Source organism: Mobula birostris, chromosome 12 (assembly GCF_030028105.1).
Source record: "Mobula birostris isolate sMobBir1 chromosome 12, sMobBir1.hap1, whole genome shotgun sequence".
In the NCBI taxonomy this organism is placed as follows: domain Eukaryota; kingdom Metazoa; phylum Chordata; class Chondrichthyes; order Myliobatiformes; family Myliobatidae; genus Mobula; species Mobula birostris.
In genome coordinates this window covers 16,202,821-16,229,748 of record NC_092381.1, presented here as the reverse complement: position 1 = coordinate 16,229,748, position 26,928 = coordinate 16,202,821, and the positions used below count along the sequence as shown (strand labels likewise).

Genomic DNA, 26,928 nt, shown 5'->3' with positions numbered 1-26,928 from the left:
AACACTTCTCAGTTCCTGCCTAATGCCCTTAGAATTTTTTCTACTCCAATTTGACATTCTCCCACAAGAACCATACCTATTCTTGTCTATAGCTATCCAGAAAGTTGGTGAATTTTGGTCACTGTTTCCTAACTGTTCACCCACTGTAAGGTCAGTCACCTGGCCAGGCTCATTACCCAACACCAGGTCCAGTACAGCCTTTCCTCTCATTGAACAGTCCAAATATTGAGTTAAGGTACCTAGCTGGAAGCACTTAACAAATTCTGCCCCATCTGAACCCTTGCACCAAGAAGGTCCCAGTTTATATTAGGGAATCTGAAATCCCTCATGAAAACAATCCTATTACTTTTACACATTTCCTTAATCTGCTTACATATCATAATGCGGGAGGCGAAGATGGCGGCGCGGCTGTTCCGAATGATAGCGTATGTGTTAACTAGGGGGCCGTGCACAATCCTGATTTGATGGAGACAGCTGTGTGAAGCACAGAGGAACACCTGGAGGCACTTCTGAAGTGCCCGCTTCGCTGCCACTGCTACTGTGCGATCAAGAATCTCCAGAAGGGAAGGCCCCAAATCCTTGGCTTTGCCTGTTGCCAGGGCCAGGGTCGAAGCACTCGGCAGAGATGGTGCTGTGTGTTGGAGAGCTAGTCAGAGGCTAGGGGTATTCGGACGGGCTAGGAGTATTCGGACGGACTCGGAGTCGGACTGTGGTCGGGTGCTTCCAGGATGCTGCATTGGCAAGTTTGCGGCGCTGGAGGTTCACCGTCTGCGTGAGATGATGGGACTTTCGAGAGACTGAGATTTTTTACCATGCCCGTGGTCTGTTATCAAATTCCGGTATTGCTTTGCACTGTTGTAACTATATGTTATAATTGTGTTTTTTGTCAGTTTTTCCAGTCGGTTTGTCATGTGATTCTGTGATATCATTCTGGAAAAACATTATCATTTCTTAATGCATGCATTACTAAATGACAATAAAGGAGGACTGCGTGTCCTCATAATCTAATATCTGCTTACCTCAATGTCCTGGTGGCTATTAGGGAGTATGAGGTACAATCCCGTCAGTGTGATCGCACCCTGCTTATTCCTCAGTTCCACCCAAATGGATTCAGTTTCTGATCCCTCCATTATGTCTCCCATGAGCACAGTTGTGATATTGTCCCTGATTAGTAGTCCAACTACTTCTCCACCCTCCTTTTACCTTCTCTTCTGTCTTTTCTAAAACTTCAAAAACCTGAAATATTAATCACTCATTCCTGCCCTTTTTAACCAAGTTTCAGCAATGACCACAAAATTGTAGTTCCATGTACTGTAATTGACAAACCCGATATTCATTTTGTTGTGGGAATAAGCAACAAGTCTATAGAATAGTAACAATAACAGAATCAATGAATGACTGCCAGACTAATGCTTTCACCCAGAAAACAACAATGGGTGCAAATGCAAAGAGAAGGCAACAATATAAATAAATAAACAATAAACATTGTGACCATCAGATGAAGAGTCCTTTCATAATGAATTCATTGGTTGTGGGAATAGTTCAATGAAATAGCAAGTAAAGTTGAGTCAAGTCATCACTTTTGTTCATTATCCTGATGGATGTGTGAGTCCTGAGGCTTCTGTACCTTCCTCCTGATGGCAGCAGTGAGATGAGAACATGTCTTGGGTGCTAGAGGTCTCTGATAATGGATGCTGCTTTTCTGTAAGAATGTTTCATAGAACATAGAATAGTACAGCACAGTACAAGCCCTTCGGCCCACAATGTTGTGCTGACCCTTAAACCCTGCCTCCCATATAACCCCCCCCCCCCAACTTAAAATCCTCCATATACCTGTCTAGTAGTCTCTTAAATTTCACTAGTGTATCTGGCTCCACCATTGACTCAGGCAGTGCATTCCACGCACCAACCACTCTTGAGTATATAAAAAAAAAAAAAAAACCTTCCTCTAATATCCCCCTTGAACTTCCCACCACTTACCTTAAAGCCATGTCCTCTTGTATTGAGCAGTGGCGCCCTGGGGAAGAGATGCTGGCTGTCCACTCTATCTATTCCTCTTAATATCTTGTATACCTCTATCATGTCTCCTCTCATCCTCTTCTCCAAAGAGTAAAGCCCTAGCTCCCTTAATCTCTGATTATAATGCATACTCTCTAAACCAGGCAGCATCCTGGTAAATCTCCTCTGTATCCTTTCCAAATGCTTCCACATTCTTCCTCTCGTGAGGCGACCAGAACTGGACACAGTACTCCAAGTGTGGCCTAACCAGAGTTTTATAGAGCTGCATCATTTCCTCGCAACTCTTAAACTCTATCCCTATTCCTAACACCCCATAAACTTTCTTAACTACCCAAGTTACCTGTGAGACAACTTTCAGGGATATGTGGACATGTACCCCCAGATCCCTGTGCTCCTCCACCCTACCAAGTATCCTGCCATTTACTTTGTACTCTGCCTTGGAGTTTGTCCTTCCAAAGTGTACCACCTCACACTTGTCCGGGTTGAACTCCATCTGCCGCTTCTCAGCCCATTTCTGCATCCTATCAATGTCTCTCTGCAACCTTCGGCAATCCTCTACACTATTCACAACACACCAACCTTTGTGTTGTCTGGAAACTTGCCAACCCACCCTTCTACCCCAACATCCAGGTCGTTAATAAAAATCACGAAAAGTAGAGCTCCCAGAACAGATCCTTGTGGGACACCACTAGTCACAATCCTCCAATCCGAATGTACTCCCTCCATCACGATCCTCTGCCTTCTGCAGGCAAGCCAATTGTGAATCCACCTGGCCAAAATTCTCTGGATCCCATGCCTTCTGACTTTCTGAATAAGCCTACCGTGTAGAACCTTGTCAATTGCCTTAATAAATCCATATAGTTCACATTTACTGCACTACCCTCATCTTCATGCCTGGTCATCTCCTCAAAGAACTCTATCAGGCTTGTTAGACACGATCTGCTCTTCACAAAGCCATGCTGACTGTCCCTGATCAGACCATGTTTCTCTAAATGCCTATAGATCCTACTTTTAAGAGTCTTTTCCAATGGCTTTCCCACCACAGATGTAAGGCTTACTGGTCTATAATTACCTGGACTATCCCTACTACCTTTTTTGAACAAGGGGACAACATTCGCCTCCCTCTAATCCTCCGCTACCATTCCCATGGACAACAAGGACTTAAAGATCCTAACCAGAGGCTCAACAATCCCTTCCCTTGCCTCGTGGAGCAGCCTGGGGAATATTTGGTCAGGCCTCAGGGACTTACTCATCCTAATGTATTTTAACAACTACAACACCTCCTCTCCCTTAATATCAACATGCTCCAGAACATTAACCTCACGTTTCCTGTAGCTGTGAAGCTGCATCCATCATCAGGGACTCTGGACCATGCAGGAGATGCTCTCTATCACATGGTTTAATGTTTATATACACTGCACAACAGAATTTCTAAAATTACAATCTGGATCTCAAAGTTAGCACATCGGACATAGAACTGTTCTATGATATAAAAATTTACTTTGACTTATTTGTCACATGTACATCGAAACATTGAAAAAACTACAGTGAAACACATTGTTTGTATCAAATCAAATCAGCCAGATTGTGCTGGGGGCAGCCCACAAGTATCGCCACACTTCCGATGCCAACATAGCATGCCCACCAATCACTGACCTTAACTATGTTTTTGGAATATGCAATCGCAAGGAAAACCTTACAAACTCCTTACAGACAGCAGTAGGAATTGAATCACAATCATTGTTTGATAAGTATGCAGATGACATAGATGGTGTTGCAGACAGTGAAGATGGTGATCAAAAATCACATGGGATCTTGATCATCTTGGTAAGCAGACCAAAGAATGGCCAATGGATTTAAATCCAGATAAATATGAGGTATTGCATTTTGGCAGATCAAATCAGGATAGGACTTGTACAATAAATAGACAGGGAGTATTGAGTGGCTTAGAGCAGCACAGTACAGTTCATTCAGCCCACAATGTTGTGCTTTTTAACCTATTCTGAGATCAATCTAACCCTTCCCTCACACATAGCCTTCCATTTTTATTTCATCCATGTAGCTATCCATGACCTCGGAGATTAAGTACATAATTTGTTGAAATTGGTGTCACAAGTAAATAGAATGGTGAAGAAGGCATTTGGCATGTTAGCTTTCATCAGTCATGGCACAGAGTATAGGAGCTGGGATGTTATTTTGTAGTTGTACAAGATGCTGGAGTGGCCACACTTCGGAAATTGTGTGTAGTTTTGTTTGCCTGTTATGGGAAAGGTGGTGTTAAGTTTGAAAGAGTGCAATGGGGATTAACAAGGATGTTGCTGGGATTGGGAAGGCTAAGTCTTTATTCACTGGGGCATTGGGGAGTAAGGAGGTTCTGACAGTGTATAAAATCTCGAGGGACAAGGACAGGATGAAGGCACAGAGTCTTCTTTTCCCCCGGGAAAGGAAATAAAATGTTTGAGAGCAAAGCTTTAAGGTCAGAGAAGAAAGACTTTTAAGTGTCTAAGAGCCAACTTCGAAGGGTGGTGCATATACACCAGAGATATTAATTGAGGTAGGTACAATAAGAACATTTAAAAGGTTAATGGATAGGAAGAGTTGCAAGGGATATGGGTCAAATGTGGCCAAATGCTTTGGTGGGCACTTTGGATAGCATGGAAATGTTGGGCTGAAGGGTCTGATTCTGTGCTAGATTATTCTATGATTCTATGTCATTCTCCATCCCAATAAAGCATTGAAATTGGACCATCGGACCATGTTGCCAGAGGAAGGCATTTGAATCATGCCACATGCAGCTTGCCTTCTGCAACCATGAGCATTCACAGAAATAAAAATGCTCAGGGTTCCTTGTTCCATCTACCACTTTGTTGCCGATTCCCAGAATCTGTCTAAGTTCTGCTGCAGACATCCTGCTTCCTCACCACTACCTTTCCCTTCACCTATCTTCGCACCAGCTACAAACTTGGCCACAAAGCTATTATTTCTACTCTGGGCCTTCTGCCAGTCAGCCAATCTTCTATCCAAACTAGTACTTTTCATGAAATACCATGGGGTCTTATCTCGTTATGCAGCCTCATGTGTGGCATCTTGTCAAAGGTCTTCTGAAAATCCAAACAAACAACATCAACTGACTCCTTTGTCTATCCTGCCTGTTAATTCCTCAAAGAATTCCAACAGATTCATCAGGCATGATTTCCCCTTTGGAGAACTATGCTGACTTTGGCCTATTATATCATGTGCTTCCAAGTACGCCAAAACCTCATTCTTAATAATAGACTCCAACATCTTTTCACGACCAAAGTCAGGTTAGCTGTCCTATAATATGCTTTCTTCTGCCTCTCTACCTAGAGTGGAATGACATTGCAAAATTCCAGGCCTCTGGAACCATTCCAGAACCTGTAGATTCTTGAGAGATCATTATTAATGCCTCAACAATCTCTTCAGGTACCCTTTTCAGAACCTTCAGTGTAGTCCATTTGGTCCAGGTGATTTATCTACCTTCAGACTTTTCAGCACTTTCTCCTTAGTAATAGCAACAATACTCACTTCTGCCCCCTGACACTCCCGCGTTTCTGATCTTTCTTCCACAAAAAGGACTGAGGCAAAATTCTTATTCATTTCATCCACGATTTCTTTTTCTCACATGACTACCTCTCCAGTCATTTTCCAATGGTCCGATATTCACTCTCATCTCTCTTTTACTCTTTATATATCCGAAAAAATTATTTTTGTATCTATCCACTTTTATATTATTGGCTAGCTTACCTTCATAGTTCATCTTTTCTCTCCTTATTGCTTTTAAATGACAATTCATTTCACTGTATGTTATGATCTACATATGAAAAATAAAGCTAATATTCCAGTCTGATTCTATCACTTGGCAGTTCATTCCACTATGTGGAAAAATAATTCCCTCATCACTTTTGATTCTTTGGTCAAATAAAATTCTGTCACTGTACATGGCTGGAATTTTAGGGACCCTAGCAACAAGTGAAGTACTGGAGGGTTGGAGGATAACTAATACGTTGTTCTTTAAGAAAAGCTCTAAAAATAAGTCAGAAAATTATCGGCTGTAGTGGGAAAATTTTTGGAAGGCATTCTAAGGGATCAGATATATAAGTATTTGAATGGGTGGGCACTGATTAGGGATAGTCAACATGGCTTTAAGTATGATCAATCATGTCTAAAACATCTCACAGAGTTTTTTGAGGGAGTTCCATGAATATTAATGAAGACAAGGCAGTAGATGTTGTCTACATGGATTTTAGCAAGATCTTTGACAAGGTCCTACATGAGAGGTTATGCAGGAAGTTTCAGCTGCTTGGCATTCAGCTGCTTGCTAGTAAATTGGATTAGATATTGGCCTTGTGGACAATAATTTTGCCGGGACTTGAGGTCCTGAGCTATAGGGAACGGTTGAACATGTTAGGACTTTATTCCCTGAAACATAGAACAATCAAAGGAGATTTGATAGAGGTATACAAAATGATGAGGGGTAGAGATAGGGTAAATTCAAGCAGGCCTTTTCCACTTCGACTGAATGAGACTACAACTACAGGTCATGGGTTAAGGGTGAAAGGAAAAATACTGAAGGGGAATATGAGGAGAAACTTCTTCACAGAGAATCGTGAGAGTGTGGAATGAGCTCCCAGTGCAAGTGGTAGATGTGATTGAATTTCAAATTTTAATTATGGGGAGCAAGGACATGGCAGATCAATTGAGTAATTACTTTGGTTCTGTCTTCACTAAGGAGGACATAAATAATCTTCCAGAAATAGTAGGGGACAGAGGGTCCAGTGAGATGGAGGAACTGAGCGAAATACATGTTAGTAGGGAAGTGGTGTTAGGTAAATTGAAGGGATTAAAGGCGGATAAATCCCCAGGGCCAGATGGTCTGCACCCCAGAGTGCTTAAGGAAGTAGCCCAAGAAATAGTGGATGCATTAGTGATAATTTTTCAAAACTCGTTAGATTCTGGACTACTTCCTGAGGATTGGAGGGTGGCTAATGTAACCCCACTTTTTAAAAAAGGAGGGAGAGAGAAACTGGGGAATTATAGACCGGTTAGCCTAATGTTGGTGGTGGGGAAACTGCTGGAGTCAGTTAGCAAAGATGTGATAACAGCACATTTGGAAAGCGATGAAATCATCGGACAAAGTCAACATGGATTTGTGAAAGGAAAATCATGTCTGACGAATCTCATAGAATTTTTTGAGGATGTAACTAGTAGAGTGGATAGGGGAGAACCAGTGGATGTGGTATATTTGGATTTTCAAAAGGCTTTTAACAAGGTCCCACACAGGAGATTAGTGTGCAAACTTAAAGCACACGGTATTGGGGGTAAGGAATTGATGTGGATAGAGAATTGGTTAGACAGGAAGCAAAGAGTGGGAATAAATGGGACCTTTTCAGAATGGCAGGCAGTGACTAGCGGGGTACCGCAAGGCTCAGTGCTGGGACCCCAGTTGTTTACAATATATATTAATGACTTGGATGAGGGAATTAAATGCAGCATCTCCAAGTTTGCGGATGACACGAAGCTGGGTAGCAGTGTTAGCTGTGAGGAGGATGCTAAGAGGATGCAGGGTGACTTGGATAGGTTGGATGAGTGGGCAAATTCATGGCAGATGCAATTTAATGTGGATAAATGTGAAGTTATCCACTTTGGTGGCAAAAATAGGAAAACAGATTATTATCTGAATGGTGGCCGATTAGGAAAAGGGGAGGTGCAACGAGACCTGGGTGTCATTATACACCAGTCATTGAAAGTGGGCATGCAGATACGGCAGGTGGTGAAAAAGGCGAATGGTATGCTGGCGTTAATAACGAGAGGATTCGAGTACAGGAGCAGGGAGGTACTACTGCAGTTGTACAAGGCCTTGGTGAGACCACACCTGGAGTATTGTATGCAGTTTTGGTCCCCTAATCTGAGGAAAGACATCCTTGCCATAGAGGGAGTACAAAGAAGGTTCACCAGATTGATTCCTAGGATGGCAGGACTTTCATATGAAGAAAGACTGGATGAACTAGGCTTGTACTCATTGGAATTTAGAAGATTGAGGGGGGATCTGATTGAAACGTATAAAATCCTAAAGGGATTGGACAGGCTAGATGCAGGAAGATTGTTCCCGATGTTAGGGAAGTCCAGAACGAGGGGCCACAGTTTGAGGATAAAGGGGAAGCCTTTTAGGACTGAGATTAGGAAAAACTTCACACAGAGAGTGGTGAATCTGTGGAATTCTCTGCCACAGGAAACAGTTGAGGCCAGTTCATTGGCTTTTAAGAGGGAGTTAGGTATGGCCCTTGTGGCTACGGGGATCAGGGGATATGGAGGGAAGGCTGGTGCAGGGTTCTGAGTTGGATGATCAGCCATGATCATAATAAATGGCGGTGCAGGCTCGAAGGGCCGAATGGCCTACTCCTGCACCTATTTTCTATGTTTCTATGTTTCTTAAGAGAAATTTGGGTAAGTACATGGATGGGAGGGGTATGTTCAGAGTGCAGTTCGATGGGAGTAGGCAGGTTAATAGATCAGCACAGACCAGGTAAGCTGAAGGGCTCTGTTAAACTTTTCGATGACTTTATGACTCAAAATCTTTTCATCTGTTTTTGTTTCCTTCAGGGCTAAATCCCTCCACAATCTCTCCTCACAGCTTATCCATTGCAAGAAAGACCTACCTTATCTATTCCATCTACAGTACATAATGTTCCTTAGGTTCTCACGTTTAAACCTGAGAAAAATCACAAAGCAAACAACAGGAATTCTGCAGATGCTGGAAATTCAAGCACCACACATCAAAGTTGCTGGTGAATGCAGCAGGCCAAGCAGCATCTCTAGGAAGAGGTACAGTCGACGTTTCAGGCCGAGACCCTTCGTCAGAACTAACTGGAGGAAGAGTGAGTAAGGGATTTGAAAGTTGGAGGGGGAGATCCAAAATGATAGGAGAAGACAGGAGGGGGAGGGATAGAGCCAAGAGCTGGACAGGTGATTGGCAAAAGGGGATACGAGAGGATCATGGGACAGGAGGTCCGGGAAGAAAGACAAGGGGGGGGGACCCAGAGGATGGGCAAGAGGTAGATTCAGAGGGACAGAGGGAGAAAAAGGAGAGTGAGAGAAAGAATGTGTGTATAAAAATAAGTAACAGATGGGGTACGTGGGGGAGGTGGGGCATTAGCAGAAGTTAGAGAAGTCGATGTTCATGCCATCAGGTTGGAGGCTACCCAGACGGAATATAAGGTGTTGTTCCTCCAACCTGAGTGTGGCTTCATCTTTACAGTAGAGGAGGCCGTGGACAGACATGTCAGAATGGGAATGGGATGTGGAATTAAAATGTGTGGCCACTGGGAGATCCTGCTTTCTCTGGCGGACAGAGCGTAGATAAATCACAAAGCAAGTTGAATTTGTTACTCACAGAAGTGTTGCTTAAGTTAATTCCATGATGACCTATTCTTGTAGCTCTGTGTCTGATACAATTGCTTGTTATGTTAAGATTTGTTGATGTTGAAAGACAAACACGAATTAGAAATGCTGAACCAGGATCATACAATTTTTGTGATGAGGGTATAATATTTCATTCATTTTTTTCTGAATCGCTGGCAAAGGTGTCTTGTTAAGCACAGTAAGCAAGTGGAGTGGAGCAAAACTTCAGTACAATGATTGTTCTGCGAAAAAACTTTGCCATGGTGTTCAGCTATCTCCTAAGTATTTATGTTGAGTGGAGCTGTGGAATACATGTGGTGGACAATGGATATAAAGACATTGTGATTGCAATTAAACCAAGTATCCCATATAATGAGAAGCTTCCTAAAGAAATCCAGGTAAGATTTAAAATGAATTCATATCTGTTGCTTTATGACGATGATGTGTTGCATTACCTTGAAATTAGGATTTGATGACAGGAGGAAGAGTTAAAGAATATATGTCTATAATTGGTATAATTAAAATACAATGAGACATTGATCTTAAACTTGTGTTTCCTTTAGGCAATGATGATTGAAGCCTCTTCTTTCCTGCATCGAGCTACCAAACAGAAGCTCTATTTTTCAGATATTAAAATTCTTTTGCCTAAAACCTGGCCAGTTAACTCCAGCTTGCTTCAAAGACGAACTACTCAATCGTATGAGAAGGTAAGAAAAAAGAAATTGGAGTGATAGTAAATGGTTGTATATCAGATTGAATAATGGTAGAGAGCTCGTATCTAGTTGCCCAGGGTTCAATACTGAAATTGATGTGTTGGATAACATTTATAAATTTATGGATGAAGGAGTGGCAAAGTGTGAGAGGGTGATAATGTACGCTGATGTAGATGGAGCTGCTGAATAGGCAGCAAGTTACAGGTGAAGTGAAAGACTGAAGTATATACAATATCACACCAATAATTTGCCATTCAGTCCTTCAGAAATCCTGATTGTTTAGCATCTGCTAACTGCTGAAGTTTCACAACCCCCCTCTGAAACTCACCAGTGCCCCATTTCTGTTATCCCTTCAATTCAACCAAACACCAGTTCCTGCACACCTTTGGATATACTAAAATCCTTTCTCCTGTGCTCTCTTTATCCTCCCTGGTGCCCCATTTCCAAAGCCCCCTTTCACTGTACTGAAACCCAGTTTCTGCTCTTTCCCTTTCAACTTACCCAGTCCTGGTTTCTGCCCTCCTCCTCAACTCACCGGGACTCTGATGTGATCTCGTTAAACTCAATAGCACCTCATTTCCCACTCTCCTGTTAAGTTCACAGAGTTCCCTTTTCCTGTGGTCCTTTTACACTAATTGTGGCCTGGTCCCTGCTCCAGATTCAGATTCAGAATTAGATTAATTTATTTATTATTGTACATTGAAACAGACAGTGTAATGTATTAACAATGAACACAATCCAAGGGTATGCTGGGGACAGCCCTCAAGTGTCGTCCCGTACTCTGGCACCAATGTAGCTTGTCCACAATGCTTGACAAAACACCCTGGACCACCACAGGCAACAAGACAACACCACAACAAGCCCCCTTCTTCTCTCCCTTCCATCCACATACATGGACAGTCCTCCAGACTCCAAACTTCAAACTTCAGCCACCAGTCTTTGATTTCTGGTTTCCTGATCCACATTCAGGCCTCAGTTTTTGGTATTGATCCCCACCCAAGCTAGTGATGGACCCCAAGCCCAGGCCTCACATCACTGGGTCTCCTGTCTCTACTCTTTAGGTTTTGGCCATTGGGCTTCGACTTCTGGTTTTCAGATTGACCTTTAGGCTTCAATTTCCAGTATCAATTTTCAATTTCCAGTATCAATTTTCAACTTCCTCTCTCAATTTCTAATTTTCAGTACCCACACAAGTGAATGAAGGTTCTCGCAGTCCAGGATCTCTGACTCACCAACCCTTGAATGGCAGAGTAGACTCAATGGGCTAAATGGCCAAATTTTGCTCTTCAAGATTCAATATCGGTTATTGTAATTCTTCAGTACATGAGTGTAAAGGAGAACAAAATGATTGTTATTTCAGATCTGATGAAGCATATAAAAACACAATATGCATAAAATAGAATAAATATAATTGTAAAAGCAATCCTGTAAAACACAAAGTAAAAGTAATTGTCATGGGGAGTGGTTTGAAGCATGTTGAGGGGCTGTGGAAAGAAGTGACCGCTGTGTGTGTAGTGATGGTTGAGGGTGGTAGAGTGGGTTAATTAATCAGTGGATGTGTTGATCAGCCTGACAGTTTGGGGGAAGTAACTGATTTTATATCAAATTTCTTTGAATGTTTAGGGTTACAAATCATGGAGTACCCTTTTTGACAAAAGATACTCTGTGGTGAATAATTATGCTGCCAGAGTCAATGATATCAAAATGAGAAGTTTTGTTTCGTAACACATTGTTTTAGTCTTTGCATTGTACTCCAGAAACAAGGCTGGTAGTAATTTGGTGATTTAATTGTCCATTCAGTTTGTTCCTGTTCACAGTTACAGAGTGTGGCATGTAAAAATTCATTGACAATGAATCATAGAGTTATACACACAGAAATGGGCCCTCAATCTTGTCCAGGCTCCCCATCAACTACCTATTTATAGCAATCCCATTTACTGACACTAGGTCCGTGGCAATCCAAATGTTCATCAGATATATTTAAAATATTACCTACACCTCCCTGTAATCCACACCTATCCCTCTTCCAACCTGGTCATTCACTGCTTGTGACGTGGCCTCTTACACCGGTGAAGATAAGATTCAAGTTTTGACACACACAAAATGCTAGAGGAATTCAGCTGGCCAGGCAGCATCTGGAAAAGAGTAAACAATGGACATTTTGAGACCCTTCTTCAGGACTGAGAAGGATGGGGGAAGGTGCCAGAATGAAAAGGTGGGGTAGGCGGCAGAGGCGCTTATCCCTGTAACCTGCCAAAGTGCTACAGCTGACGATTCACCTCTTGACGTTGCTGTCTGTCCACTCTGTCTGTGCCTCTCATAATCCTATGCACCAGTATCAAATCAGCTCTCATTACCTTTTGCTTCAAAGAGAAAAGCCCTAGCTCGCTCAACCTATCCTCATAAGACATGCTCTCTGATCCAGACACACCTGGGTAAATCTCCTCTGCACCATCACTAAAGTTTCCACATCCTTCCTATAATGAGGGGACCAGAAATGAATGCAATACTCCAAGGACGGTTAAACCAGACTTTTATGGAGCAAAAAAAAAACCCTTCGTCAAACACCAGAAGCAGAATTTCCCAGCAGCTAAACATTTTAACTCCAATTCCTATACCTGTTCCAAATTGTTGTTCCATGGCCTCCTCTTGTGCCACGATGAGGCCATCCTCAGGATCGAGAGGCAACACCTTATATTCCGTCTGGTTAGCCTCCAACCTGATGGCACGAACATCAATTTCTCATTCCGGTAGAAAATTTCCCTCCCCCTCCTTCTATGCCCCACTCTAGCTTCTTACCTCTTCTCACCTGTCTATCGTTTCTCCTGGGTCCCCTCCTCCTTCTCTTTTTACTGTGTTCCTCTCTCGTTTCCTATCAGATTCCTTTCTCTCCAGCCCTTTACCTTTCCAACCCCCCTGGCTTCTAGCTATCCGCCTTCCTCTATCCCTGCCTTTTTATTCTGGCTCAGAATGTTGGACAATATCTAATAATATGAGGAAATGAATTGTAGCAGCAGAGATGTGGTTTTTGAGGAGAATGCAAAGAATATCATGGACAAAACGACTATCTAACGAGGATGTCATGAACAGAGCAAACACAAAAAGAAATAACGTATAAGATCATGAAAGGGCAACGTAACTTCATTGGACATGTGATTAGCAAAGAGGAATTAGAATGCACGGTAATTATGGGAAAGATTGAAGGGAAGAAAGCAAGAGGAAGAAAAAGACGAATGACGATGGAGACAGCAGCCAGAGAACTGGAAATGAATACCAGTGAATTGATCTACTTGACAGGAAACAGGAGTGTGTGGGCCATGGCAGTCAAAGCTCAAACTGGGCACGGCACCTGATGATGATGATGATGATCTTACCCTTTCCTTTCCAGTCCTGAAGAAAGGTTTTGGCCTGAAACATTCATTTCCACAGACGTTGTCTGACCTACTGAGTTCCTTCAGCATTTTGTGGATGTTTTGGTGCTGGGGTGCATTAATAGGTGGAGGTGTTCATCAGCCTGTCTGCAGAGACCAGGTGACCATTTTGCAGAACACCTGTACTCTGTCCGCAGTGGCTACCACAAGTTTCCAGTTGCATGTCACTTTATCTTTCCTTTCCACTCTAACACTGATCTGTCTGTCATCAGCCTCCTCCATTACTACAGAGAGGCCAAATATAAATGAGAAGACAGCTTAAAGCCATAGACTTACGCAGCACAGAAGTAGGCTTGTCACCCAACTCATCCCTGCTGACCAAGATCCTTTGAATCTTTGACCATCCAACAAAGGTTGGTGGTGGTGTGGATGGTGTAGAGGGTTGTTGTAGCTTACAACAGGATATTGATAGCAATCAAAGCTTGAGTGAGAAGTGGCAGATGGAGTTCAATTCAGAAAAATGTTAAGTGATGCATTTTGGAAGGTCAAACCTGAAAGTGTAATACAGGATTACAGCTAATAGCAGGATTATGAGCAGTGGGGAGGGACAGAATGACCTTAGGATCCACGTCCATAAATCTCTCAACATTCCTGCGCAAGTTGAGAGAATGGTTAAGACGGTATCTGATGTGTTGGCCTTCATTATGTTTGTTTGTTTGTTTGTTGAGATACAGTACGGAATAGGCCCTTCAAGCCATGCTGCCCAACAACCCCTGATTTAACCCCAGCCTAATGATGGGACAATTTACAATCACCAATTAACTTACCAACCAGTACATCTTTGGACTGAGGGAGGAAGGACACACAGTCAATAGCTTTCAACAGGTATATTTAATGTCAGAGAAATGTATACAATGTACATCCTAAAATTATTTTTCTTCTCAAACATCCATGAAAACAGAGGACTGCCCAAAAGAATGAATGACAGCTAGAACCCCAAAGCCCTCCCACCAGACCCCCTCCCACACAGCAGCAGCAGCAGCAGCAAAGCTACGATGCCCTCCTCCCCCACTGGCAAGAAAGCATCGGCGCTGTCCACTGAGCACTCAAGCTTGCAAAGCATCAATAAAGCTACAGGCTTGCAGTACCCCAAAGACTACTCATTCACTCGGTATTTGAAACACCACAGGCTCTCTCTCTCTCTCTCTCTCTCTCTCTCTCTCTCTCTCTCTCTCTCGTCTCTCTCTCTCTCTCTCTCTCTCTCTCTCTCTCTCTCTCTCCTTAATAAGGGAAAAAGAGATGTCCCCATTTCACAGTGAGAGGGGTGATATTAGATTATCAGAACACTCAGTCCTCTTTTATTGTCATTTAGAAATGCATACATACACTGGAGTGATATCACAGAAAACAGGACAAACCAAAGACTAACACTGACAGAACCACATAATTATAACATATAGTTGCAGCAGTGCAAAACAATATCATAATTTGATGAAGAACAAACCATGGGCATGGTAAAAATAGTCTCAAAGTCCCAAGTCGATCAACCCCGAGTCCCCAATAGCAGGCGGCAAAAGGGAGAAACTCCCTGCCATAAACCTCCAGGCACCGTCAACTTGCCGATGCCTTGGAAGCAGCCAACCACAGCCGACACTGAGTCCGTCCGTCCAAAAACTTCGAGCCTCCGACCAGCCGCTCTGATACAGCCTCCCGAGCGCCATCCTCTGCTGAGTGCCTTCGACCTCGCCCCGGCCACTGAAACACACAAAGCCGAGGATTTCGGGGCCTTCTGTTCCGGAGATTCCGGTTACCACACAGTAGCAGCGGCAGCGAAACGGGCATTTCAGAAATTTTCCAGATGTTCCTCCATACTCTCACGTCTGTCTCCATCAAATCAGAATTGTGCACGGTCCCCTACTTGACAGATAACAGATATTCATCACCGGAGAGGCCACGTGTGCTGCTGTCGCGCCGCCATCTTCTCCTCCTCCTATATAACAAGCAACTCGCTGATTTATGGTGCTAAAAGTCTATTATGTTGCTTTTTCTGAGCCCTGTGCCCAACACAGGTCTCTGGGTACATAGCCAGCAGCAAGACCGCTCCTTCCAATCTTCTGTGTTCTCCCATGATGCATCAGTTGTCAGCGGAACCAGCCTTGAATCAGCCCATCTCCAGAGCCATGAAAATCCGGCACCCCAAAGGCATTCTATTTTCCCAGCCATGTCCTTGGCATACTGAAAATCGGCCAGTCATGAGCCCCTGAGAGCGGATCCCATTCCCGCAAAGAACCAAAGTCAGCATGTAACTCCAGGTCAGGGTCTTCAAAAGAACGTTGAAAGGAAAAAAAAGAGATATCAAAGATAGAAATAGAGCTTTTTCCAAAGACACAAGCAAAGGAGTCACCGTTTAGCACCATCATTACTAAGCTCTGCCCTTCTCACAGGGAGAATATATAAACTCCTTATAAGCAGCAGTGGGATTAGGACCCAAGTCACTGGTACTATAAAGTGTTGTGCTAACTACTATGCTACTGTGCCACCTCGGTCAGGGAACTGAGTTTAAGAGCTGTGAAGTAATGTTGCAGCTCCATAAAAGTCTGGTTCGACCACCCTTGGAGTATTGCATTCATTTCTGGTCCCCTCATTAGAGGAAGGATGTGGAAACTTTAGTGATGGTGCAGAGGAGATTTATCCAGGTGCTGTCTGGATCAGAAAGCCTGTCTTATGATGATAGGTTGAGCGAGCTAGGGCTTTTCTCTTTGAAGCAAAAGATAGTGAGAGGTGATTTGATCCTGGTGCATAGAATTATGAGAGGCATAGACAGAGTGGACAGACAGCAACTTTTTCCAAGGGCAATAATGGTTAATATGAGGCAATAGAATTATAAGTTGATTGGAGGAGTGTGTAGTGGGAAGAGGTAAGTTTTTACACAGAGCGTTATAGATGTGTGGAACACATTGACAGCGGTGTTGGTAGAGGTTGATACAGTGGTGACATTTAAGAGATTCTCAGATAGACACATGGATAATAAAAAATGGAGGGCTATGTGGGAAGGAATAGCTAAATGATTCATCAAGTCATAGGAAAATATAGCACAGAAGCAAGTCATCCGGCTCATCTAGTTCGTGCCAAAACTATTTAAATTTCCTGGTCCCATTAACCTGCAGCAGAACATAGCCCTCCTATCCAGGTACCTATCTGAACTTCTCATAAACATTGAAATCGAGCTAGCATATACCATGTGTGCTGGCAGCTCATTCCACACTCTCACAACCCTCTGAGTGAAGAAGTTTCCCCTCAAGTTCTCCCTAAACTGCTCAGCTTTCACCCTTAACCCATGATATCTGGTTGTAGTCCCACTCAACCTCAGTGGAAAAAATCTGTTTGCATTTACTCTGTCTACACCCCTCATAATCTTATACAGCTCTATCAAATCTCCTCTCAATCTTCTATATTCTAAAGAATAAAGTTCTAACCTACTCAATCATTCCTTACAACTCAGGTGCTCCAGACCAGGCAACATCCTTGTAAATGTTCTTTGTTCTCTTTCAATCTTGTTTACGTCTTTCCTACAGGCAGGTGACCAAAACTGCACATACTACTCCAAATTAGGCGTCACCAACATCTTACACAATTCGTCATAATATCCCATGTCCTGCACCCAATACATTGATTTATGAAGGCTAATAGCTTTCTTTACAACCCTATCTACCTCTGACACCACTTTAAATGAATTATGGACCTGTATTCCCACATTACTTTGTTCTACCGCACTCCACAGTGCCCTACCGTACACCATGTTAGACCTACCCTGGTTGGTCCTATCGAAGTGCAAAACCTCGCACTTGTCTGCATTAAATTCCATCTGCCATTTTTCAGCCCATTTTTCCAGCTGATGCAGATCCCCCTCAAGCCATGATAACCCTCTTCACTGTTCACCACACCCTCAGTCTTGGTGTCATCCGCAAATTTGCTGATCCAGTTAACCACATTATCATCCAGATCATTGATATCGATAACAGCAACAAAGGACCCAGCACCGATTCCTGCGGCACATCACTATACACAGTCCTCCAGTCAGAAAGGCAACCCTCTTCTCCCATAGGGTCTGATTTGCAAACAGCTCTGCATCTGTAATCTGTGCAAGGTCCATGAAGTTGATGTCACTTTGCCTCATTTCTGTAGACTCTGTGTCCATCTCCTGAGTAAATACAGACACAAAGAATTCACTTAAGATCACCCTCATGTGTTGTAGCTCCAGGCATGGATAACCATTCCGGTCTTCCAGAGAACCAGTTTTGTCCCTTGCAATCCTTTTGTTCTTAACAAATCTGGAGAACCCCTGAGGATTCTCCTTCACCTTGTCTGTTCGAGCAAATGCATGCCTCCTTTCAGCCTTGATTTCTTTCCAGTCACCCCACCCTGCAAAAACTCATTTCAAGGAGGTAGCACCCCCGCCCCCGCAATCCCATAATTCCCCCCCCGTTGACCTCCAAGGGTGTATATAATACTTTGTTTAGTGATTTTGTCTAATCTGTAAACCAAGTTGAGTATATACAGCAAATGTGACATTAAAGTATGTACTTATATTATATTATCATGTTTATTCTATTACAACTTTAAACAAGCCTACAGGGAGTTTGGCCTCATCACGTAGGGCATCAATAGCGTAGCTCCTTGGCAGTTAGCCAGCTAGTTTAAATTGGGGGTCCCCAAACTGTTTTGCACCGCAGACCTGTTTAATATTGAAAATGTTCTTGCAGACTGGCTGGCCGGGGAGTGGGGGGGGGGGGGGGGGGGTTGTGTTGGGTGTTAAACGCGACCGGAATATAGGTGATAAGTCCGCTATAAGTCACTTGTAAGTGGCTAATACACTGGATTTTGTTTCTAAAGGGGTTTATCTAACAAATTTAATATTAAACACCCAGTGCATATTTTCCTCACATGAATGCAGTGCTAAGTCAATTATAACAGTGGTCCCAAACCTCCGGGCCACGAAGAATGCAAGGGTACAGCGGTGGCCGGAACACACCCAGCACATCTTTAAGAAAAAAGCCGAAATAAACAAGCTAATTGATTAGGTGCTGCCCGGCACGTAAATGTCGGCCCAGATCAGAGACGACGGCATCGACAATCGCCTCTGAGGCTGGGTACTACTAAATTATAAGTCAATAGCATCATAACATTTTAAGTAACGTTTGGATATTAAACACATAGCACATATTTTCCTCGTATGAACCTATAAAATCATTGCAACACACCAATATCGCTGAATCAGTGGAAGCCCTGGGCTTGTTTTCCTGCAACAACACAGTCCCATCAAGGGGTGATGGGAGACAGCGATACTCGAAGGGGGTTCCTTATGTCCAGTCTATTCCGCGATTTAGTTTTCGTTGCATTCATTGCAGAAAACTCCGCTTCGCAGAAATATGTTGGAAATGGAAGCAACGTTTTCAGTGCTTTCGTAGCTATCTCAGGATATTCAGCCTTAACTTTGATCCAGAATGCTGGCAGAGATGTTATGTCAAACGTACTTTTCAGCCCGCTGTCATTTGCAAGCTCGAGGAGTTGATCTTTTTCCCGCACTGACATGGATGATTACCGGGGACATTCACAAATGGGTCACGGACCCATTCCTTTGCACGTCTTGGGTCACTGATGACCTTGTATGCGTTAAAATTCAACAGGGCGTGACAGGGAATGAGGAAAGGTGCAGCTGACTCATATTGTCTCATACCGCCAAATCATACTGTTTCCTCACGGCGCAGTGGTTGGGAACCACTCTTAGCATGAAGAGAGATTCTTGCTCTCGCTCTCCCTCTGAAAAGAATTGATTTCCGGGATATTGTATATAATTTCCGGGCGTCAGGGAGCCACTATCGATATGCGGGAGAATCCCGGATCTTCCGGGAGAGGTGGGATGTCTGTCTTTCTTAAGTGTTCACCACTATTTCTTATATTCTATAAGCGTCTCATTTGTTCCTGCCTGCCTAAACCTCCCTTTGTCTTCACCAGGGCCTCAATACCTGCTGAAAACTAAAGTGCCCAACACTTGTTATGTTTACCTTTTATTCTGACAGGCACATTGTGCACAGCGTAATTATTACAATGATTTTCACATGGAAATGGGCAATTATATTTCACAGGCAAATGTGATCATTGCTGAACCCAATCCTCTGCATGGAGACACCCCATACACCCTGCAGAATGGAGGATGTGGGGAGAAGGGCCTCCACATTCACCTTACGCCGAACTTCCTACTGAGCGGCAGTCTGGTTCAAGTTTATGGCAAGAAAAGTAAGTTAACATCTTTACAGCATCTGCTTTGAATCTGATGAAACTGTGTCTTGTGGTTTCCAGTGACAACACCCTGGGGAAACAATATAGGAATTTAGCGGTCAGGGTGAAAAGCTTGTGCTGGTTGGTACGTTAAGTGACTACATATAAACCACCCTTTATTGAAGTGGGTGACAGGAGAATAAGGATGGAGTTGAGGGGGGCTTTACTAGGACATGGAAAAGTTGATCAGGGATGTGGAAATACTAATGGTAGTAATCTGAGAGCTGGCACACCTCACTGGGCCAAATCTCCTCTTAAGAGAAATGAGACATATCACTGCAGTATTTAAACATACAGAAATGTGATTTTTAATAGCAGTGAATTAAAGTATTACACTGGAAAAATGCACTTTTTTGGTGGGTGTCAGGAGGATTATGCTGGAGTTGCTGGGTGTGAATAAAGTACAAGATAGATGAATGGGCAATGGGACCAATGTTAGGTAGGTGATGGGACTTAGATTTAGATTTCTTTATTATTAACCACATGTACATTGAAACATAGAGTGAAATGTGTCTTTAGCATTAACAAATAACACAATCTGAGGATGTACATGAAGCAGCCCGTAAGAGTCATCACACATTCTGAAGCCAACATAGCAAGCTCACCCACTATGTTCAGCAGTACAACATGGAGACAACATACACCAGGCATCAACAATGAAACAAACTCCTTTCCCACCCCCCTCACTACACACACACGCACACGCACACACACGCACACCCACGCACGCACACAAACACGTGCGCACACACATACACACATACACACACACACACACACACAAACACAAACACACACACACACCTCCAACTGCAGAGAATAAGGTTGGAGTTGATCGGTATGACTGGGGCATGTGAGAAGTGGGTTGGGAATGGGGAAATACTGATGGTATTCATCTGAGACCTGGCATAGACACAAAGGGTAAAATGTCCTTTTTCTATGTTATAGAAATAAGAGATATGAGAAATATCATACCAATAGCTAAACATTGTGAGAAGTGTTGTTAACAATCTGCATGTCACACTATTGTAATGCCAGTGAACCGGGTTCAATTTTTCTGCTGTCTGTGGGGAGTTTGTACATTCTCCCCAAGACTACATGGGTTTCCTCTGCTTCTCCAATTTCCTTCCACATTCCAAAGAAGTACAGTCGGGGTTAGTGAGTTGTAGCCATGCTATATTGGTGCTGGAAGCATGGTGAGACATGTGAGCTGCCTCAGCACATCTTCAGATGAAGCAAAATGCAGACATCCCACCTCTCCTGGAAGTTCCAGGAGTCTCCCGCATATTGATAGTCATTCCCTGACGCCCGGAAATTATATACAATATCCCGGAAATCGATCCTTTTGAGAGGGAGAGCGGGAATCTCTCTTCGTGCTAAGAGTGGTCCCCAGACACCGGGCCGCAAGGAAATGATATGATTTGGCGATATGAAACGATATGAGTCAGTTACACCTTTCCTCATTCCCTGTCATGCACTGTTGAACTTGAACGCACGCGAGGTCATTACGCACATGTCATCCATGTCAGCGCGGGAAGATCAACTCCTCGAGCTTGCAAATGACGGTGGACTGAAAAGTATGCTTTATGTAACATCTCTGCTGGCATTCTGGATCAAAGTCAAGGCTGAATATCCTGAGATAACCATGAAAGCACTGAAAACGTTGCTTCCATTTCCAACATCATATCGCTGCGAAGCGGAGTTTTCTGCAATGAATGCAACGAAAACTAACTTGCGGAATAGACTGGACATAAGGAACTCCCTTCGAGTATCGCTGTCTCCCATCACCCCTCGATAGGACTGTCTTGTTGCAGGAAAACAAGCCCAGGGCTCCCACTGATTCAGCGATATTGGTGTGTCGCAATGATTTTATGTGTTCAAACGAGGAAAATATGTGCTGTGTTTAATATCTAAACGTTTCTTAAAATGTTATGATGCTATTGACTTATAGTTGACTTAGCACCTGTATTCCGATCATAATTAACAACCACCACTCCCCCCACCCCCCGCCCCCGGGTCGGCCGGTCCACAAGAATATTGTCAATATTAAACCGGTCCGTGATGCAAAAAAGGTTGGGGACCCCTGCTAAGTAGACATATCGGTTTTCTCTGTAGGCGGGCTTTATAGTCGACCTCAAAAATAATGACAGTGTTGCTCGCTGCACTGTTTGCAACAGTGACTTTTCTATTGCCTATGGTGGGTTAAAATGTAAAAGACATGTTGAGGTGAGTTTAACAGGTGTCATTCATTCATTAGCATAGCTAACGTTATTTAAACTAGCTGGCTAGCTGCTAAGAAGCTACCCTATTGATGTCCTATATGTTGAGGCCAAAGTCCCTGTAGACTTGTTTAAAGTTGTAATAGAATAAGCATGATGATATAATATAATACAAGTACATATTTTAACGTCACATTTTCTGCATATACCCAGCTCGGTTTACAGATTAGACAAAATCACTAAACAAAGTATTACATACACCCTTGGAGGTCAATCGTGGGATATGGGGTTGCAGAAGGCGGGGGTGCTACCTCCCTGAAATGGTGGTGCTACCTCCCTGAAATGAGTTTTTGCAGGGTGGGTTTTCTGAAAATGACACATTTTCACTGTATGTTTCAAAGTACAGGCGATAAACGAAGCTGATCTTTATCCTTATTGTCAGAGAATGGATGAGACTGATAGTGAGTGGGAAATGTTTTTCAGTTTTTACACAACTATTTGTGATCCTTTTCCAGTAGATTAGTACCCTGGTGTCAGCTTGCTTTAGGATAGAGTAACCTAGGGTAAGCTATTTTTAAACCATAAGACCATAAGGCATAGGAGCAGAATTAGGCCATTCAGCTCTTCGAGTCTGTTCCACGATTCCACCATAGCTGATCATGAACCCGGATCCCACTAAACCCCATACACCTGTCTTCTCACCATATCCTTTGATGCCCTGACCAATCAGGAAAATAAAAACTTCCACCTTAAATATATCCACATACTTGGCCTCTAACGCAGTCTGTGGCAGAGCATTCCACAGATTAACTACTCTCTGGTTGAAATATTTCATACTAGGTCACCCCTTAATTTTTAAGCTGTGCCCTCTAGTTCTGGATACCCCCACCAGAGGAAACATCCTTTCCGCATCCACCCTATTTAGTCCTTTCAACAGTCGGTAGGCTTCAATGAGATCCCCTGCATTCTTCTAAATTCCAACGAGCGCAGCCCCAAGGCTGCCAAACATTCCTCATATGTCAACCCCTCCATTCCTCGGAATCATCCTTATGAACTCTCTCCAATGACAACACATCCTTTCTGAGATAGGGGGCCCAAAACTGTTGACAATTTTCCAAGCATGGCCTGACTAGTGTTTTAAAAACCTCTGTATTATCTCCTTACTAACTCCTGCTGCTGTCTGCAAGGAGTTTGCAAACTTTTCCCATAACTGATTGGGTTTCCTGCAAGCACTGTGGTTTCCTCCCACATTCCAAGGGCGTATATATTCGAGGGTTAATTGGTTACATGGGTTTGATTGGGCAGTTCAGATTTGTTGGGCCAGAAGATGACGTTATTGTGCTGTATCTCAAAATGAAATTTTTAAAAATTAATGCATTATATTGAACAAATACACTTCTTTTCCTACAGAACGAACATTTGTTCATGAATGGACCCATCTCCAGTGGGGTGTATTTGATGAATATGATGGTAAGATGCCCTTTTACAGATCTAGCGATGGAAACATTGAGGCAACAAGGTGAGGCACTTCAAATTATTTTTTTGCATACCATATTTAATTTCCGTCCATCCTTCCCCAACCAAGCTAATGTTGCACCATAAAATTTAGAGTCATAGAATCATAGAAAAGTACAACACAGAAAAGGGCCTTTGGCCCATGTAGTCCATGCTGAACCATTGAAACTGCCATTTCCCACCAGCCTGCTCCAGTTTTGACCTTTCACTCTCCACTCATGATCTCTGATTGTAATCCCACATAACCTCAGTGGAAAAAGCATGCTTGTATTTACCCTGTCTCTATATCTCATGATTTTGTATACCTCTATCAAACCTCTCTCAATATTCTACGTTCCAAGGAATAAATCAAATCAAATCAAGTTTTATTGTCATTCAAACCTTACATGGATAAAGTCAAACGAGACAGCATTCGTCTGGGCCAAGGTGCATAATATACATTCAAACTAGTGACAGAGAGGGCGGGGGGAGAAAGAGAGAGAGAGAAACAAAAACACACACAAACACAGCGTTATGCAAGAAAAATACATGTATAATCCAAGTCCTTTAGCGACATGTGCGAATTGTTGGTATAGATCCTGACAATCCAGCCTGTCATTCCATTGGTCAGACACTGGAGGGCAGCACAGACAGGAGTATCAATGGTTCACCATGGACTAAAGGGGCCAAATGGCCCTTTTCTGTGCTGTACCATCTATGATTCTATGACTCTAAATTTTATGATCTAGCACAGACAACAGGCTATGCAGCCTCCAGCATTGTCGCACCTGGACTGTAGAAGCAAGCAAGCCTGTTTGAGGATCTAGTCCTCATTACAACCGAGGCCACACTGCTGCCTCGTTGCCGGTCTCACCACCAAAACAAGTGAAACAGGCCTGTGGCATCTCATGTTACCAATATCCAACTGGTCTTTCGATTGCTTGGGAAAAGTCCGAGACAGTCACTCACAGTTACACTGCACACTGCTTTTGTGCACCAACTCCGATGTCTTCGAGTAGCAGCAGCATTACTGTCTGCACCCAGGTTAGCTCCTCTGAACCTTCTCCGGCCCATCCACCGGCTACTCCATCTTCCTGCCGGCCGCCGGCTTCTCCTTCTCCCAGCCGGCTGCCGGCTTCTCCTTCTTCCGGCCGGCTGCCGGCTTCTCCTTCTCCCAGCCATTCGCCGGCTTCTCCTTCTCTGGCCCATCCACCGGCTGCTCCTTTTCCCAGCCATTCGCTGACTTGTCTTTCTCCAGCCCATTTCTCGGCCTCTTCTTCTCCAAGTCGAGTGGCAGCTATTCAATCTTTCCTTCTAACTCAGGCCTTCAAATTAAGCCTCACCAATGTCTTATACAACGTCAACGTAACATCCTGTCTCTAGATTTATGAAAGCTTTGTGCTAAGAGCTTTCTTTACAACCCTACCTATAGTATCTGTGCTGCTAGTTTTAGTGAATTATGGACCTATATTCCCAGATCCCTTTGTTCTACCTACTTGTTTTATAGTTATCATTTCCCAGTGCTGATATAAACTCACTCTTAACCAGCTGTCTTTTTCTACAATGCTGACAGACCTTCTGAGTATTTCTGGCACTGGCTTATTTATTCTAAGTTTAGTCTGTGCTTTTTCTGGTTTATGGACAAGAAACACTTAATTTCTAGACGTGACTGCCATCCAAGATGTTGAAATTCTTCACAATCCATTAATATTCCCAGATTATTAATTGCTGTTATTCCAGACAAAATGTGGGATGAACTCAGCAGGTCAGACAACACCTTTGCAGAGGAAATAGTCGATGATTCTGGCTGAAATCCTTCATCAGTCCAGCATTTTGTGGGTGTAACTTTGGCTTTCCAGCATCAGCAGAATCTCTTGTGTTTATGCTGTAATTATGACTGTGCTGAGGTATCTAGCGGTAGAGTACAAAATGACTAGAACTTTCTATTGGATTGTATATAGGCCCACCTTAGTAAGGCTCTTATTAATGATTGCAAACCAGTTTCCTACAACACACTTAGTGCCCGATGTTACAAAAACTGGACAATAGTCTTTGTTGTTCCTTTGCTTAAGAATAGCAATTGGTAATCTGGCAAATTATAGGCAGGTGAGCCACACATCAATGTCGGGGAAGCTTTGGAGAGGATTCCTAGGTGTAGGATTTATTTGTATTTGGAAAACTGGTGATTTATTGAGGTAGTCAGCATGGCTTTGGGTAGAGCAGGTCAGGTCTTATGAACCTTAGAGGAGGTGACAAAGATGATTGATGAGGGGAGGGCAATGAATGTTGTCTGCAACACACAAACAAAATTGAATTGACTTTATTACTTACATCCTTCATATACATGAGGAGTAAAGATATTTAGGTTACGTCTCCATCTAAATGTGCAATGTGCAGTTTATAGTAATTTATAATAAATAGTGTGTACAACAATATAACATAGACATACAGTGGTGTCAGCATGAATTAATTAGTCTGATGGCCTGATGGAAGAAGCTGTCCTGGAGCCTGTTGGTCCTGGCTTTTATGCTGCGGTACCGTTTGCCATATGGTAGCAGCTGGAACAGTTTGTGGTTGGGATGACTTGGGTCCCTAATGATCCATGGGCCTTTTCTACACACCTGTCTTTATAAATGTCCAGATTAGTGGGAAGTTCACATCTACAGATGCGCTGGGCTGTCCGCACCACTCTCTGCAGAGGCCTGCGACCGAGGGAGGTACAGTTCCCATACCAGGCAGTGATGCAGCCAGTCAGGATGCTCTCAATTGTGCCCCTATAGAAATATCTTAGGATTTGCTGACTGTGGTGGAGACTAGTTCCCAGGAAAGATCAGCATTTTGTGTGTGTTGCTCTGGAGTTTAGGAAAGCTTATGACAAAAGTCTTTCATGGTAGGCTGATACAGAAGATTAATACATATGGGATTCATATATTCAAAATTGGTTTGGCCAAAAAGATGGTGATGTAGGAGTTTTTTAAGGAGGTGACAAAGATGATTGATGATGGTAGGACAATAAATTCTATCTACATGGACTAGAAATTTCAATCATTGGAAGTCTGTGGGCTCAGTGCTGGATCCTTTGTCATTTATGATCTAAATAAATGACTTGGATCTCCATTAATGAATGATCTCTGTTAAGGCTCCAGCAATCGCTTTTCTTTCCTCTGCCAATAATCTAGTATAGATCTCATACCTGGGGATTTACCCACATTAATGTTCTTTAAGAGACCTAACACCACGTGCTTCTTGATATGAACCTGCTCTGGAATATAATCATCCCCTGCTCTGATCTCACTGTCTTTCATGTCCTTCTCCTTTCTGGATACCATCAAAGTATTCTTGGAGAGGTCAAAT

General features: G+C 43.2%; 1 protein-coding gene across 1 annotated transcript in view; it reads left to right on the top strand.

The window, feature by feature from the left end:
- LOC140206439 (calcium-activated chloride channel regulator 1-like) overlaps nucleotides 1-26,928 on the top strand; it is an 86,766-nt gene that overhangs the window by 8,706 nt on the left and 51,132 nt on the right. The window contains exons 2-5 of the mRNA XM_072274808.1: nucleotides 9,621-9,836; nucleotides 10,002-10,145; nucleotides 19,669-19,819; nucleotides 23,491-23,599. Of these exons, the coding sequence (XP_072130909.1) occupies nucleotides 9,672-9,836; nucleotides 10,002-10,145; nucleotides 19,669-19,819; nucleotides 23,491-23,599 (569 nt within the window). The 5' untranslated portion in view covers nucleotides 9,621-9,671. The remainder of the gene's footprint in view (nucleotides 1-9,620; nucleotides 9,837-10,001; nucleotides 10,146-19,668; nucleotides 19,820-23,490; nucleotides 23,600-26,928) is intronic.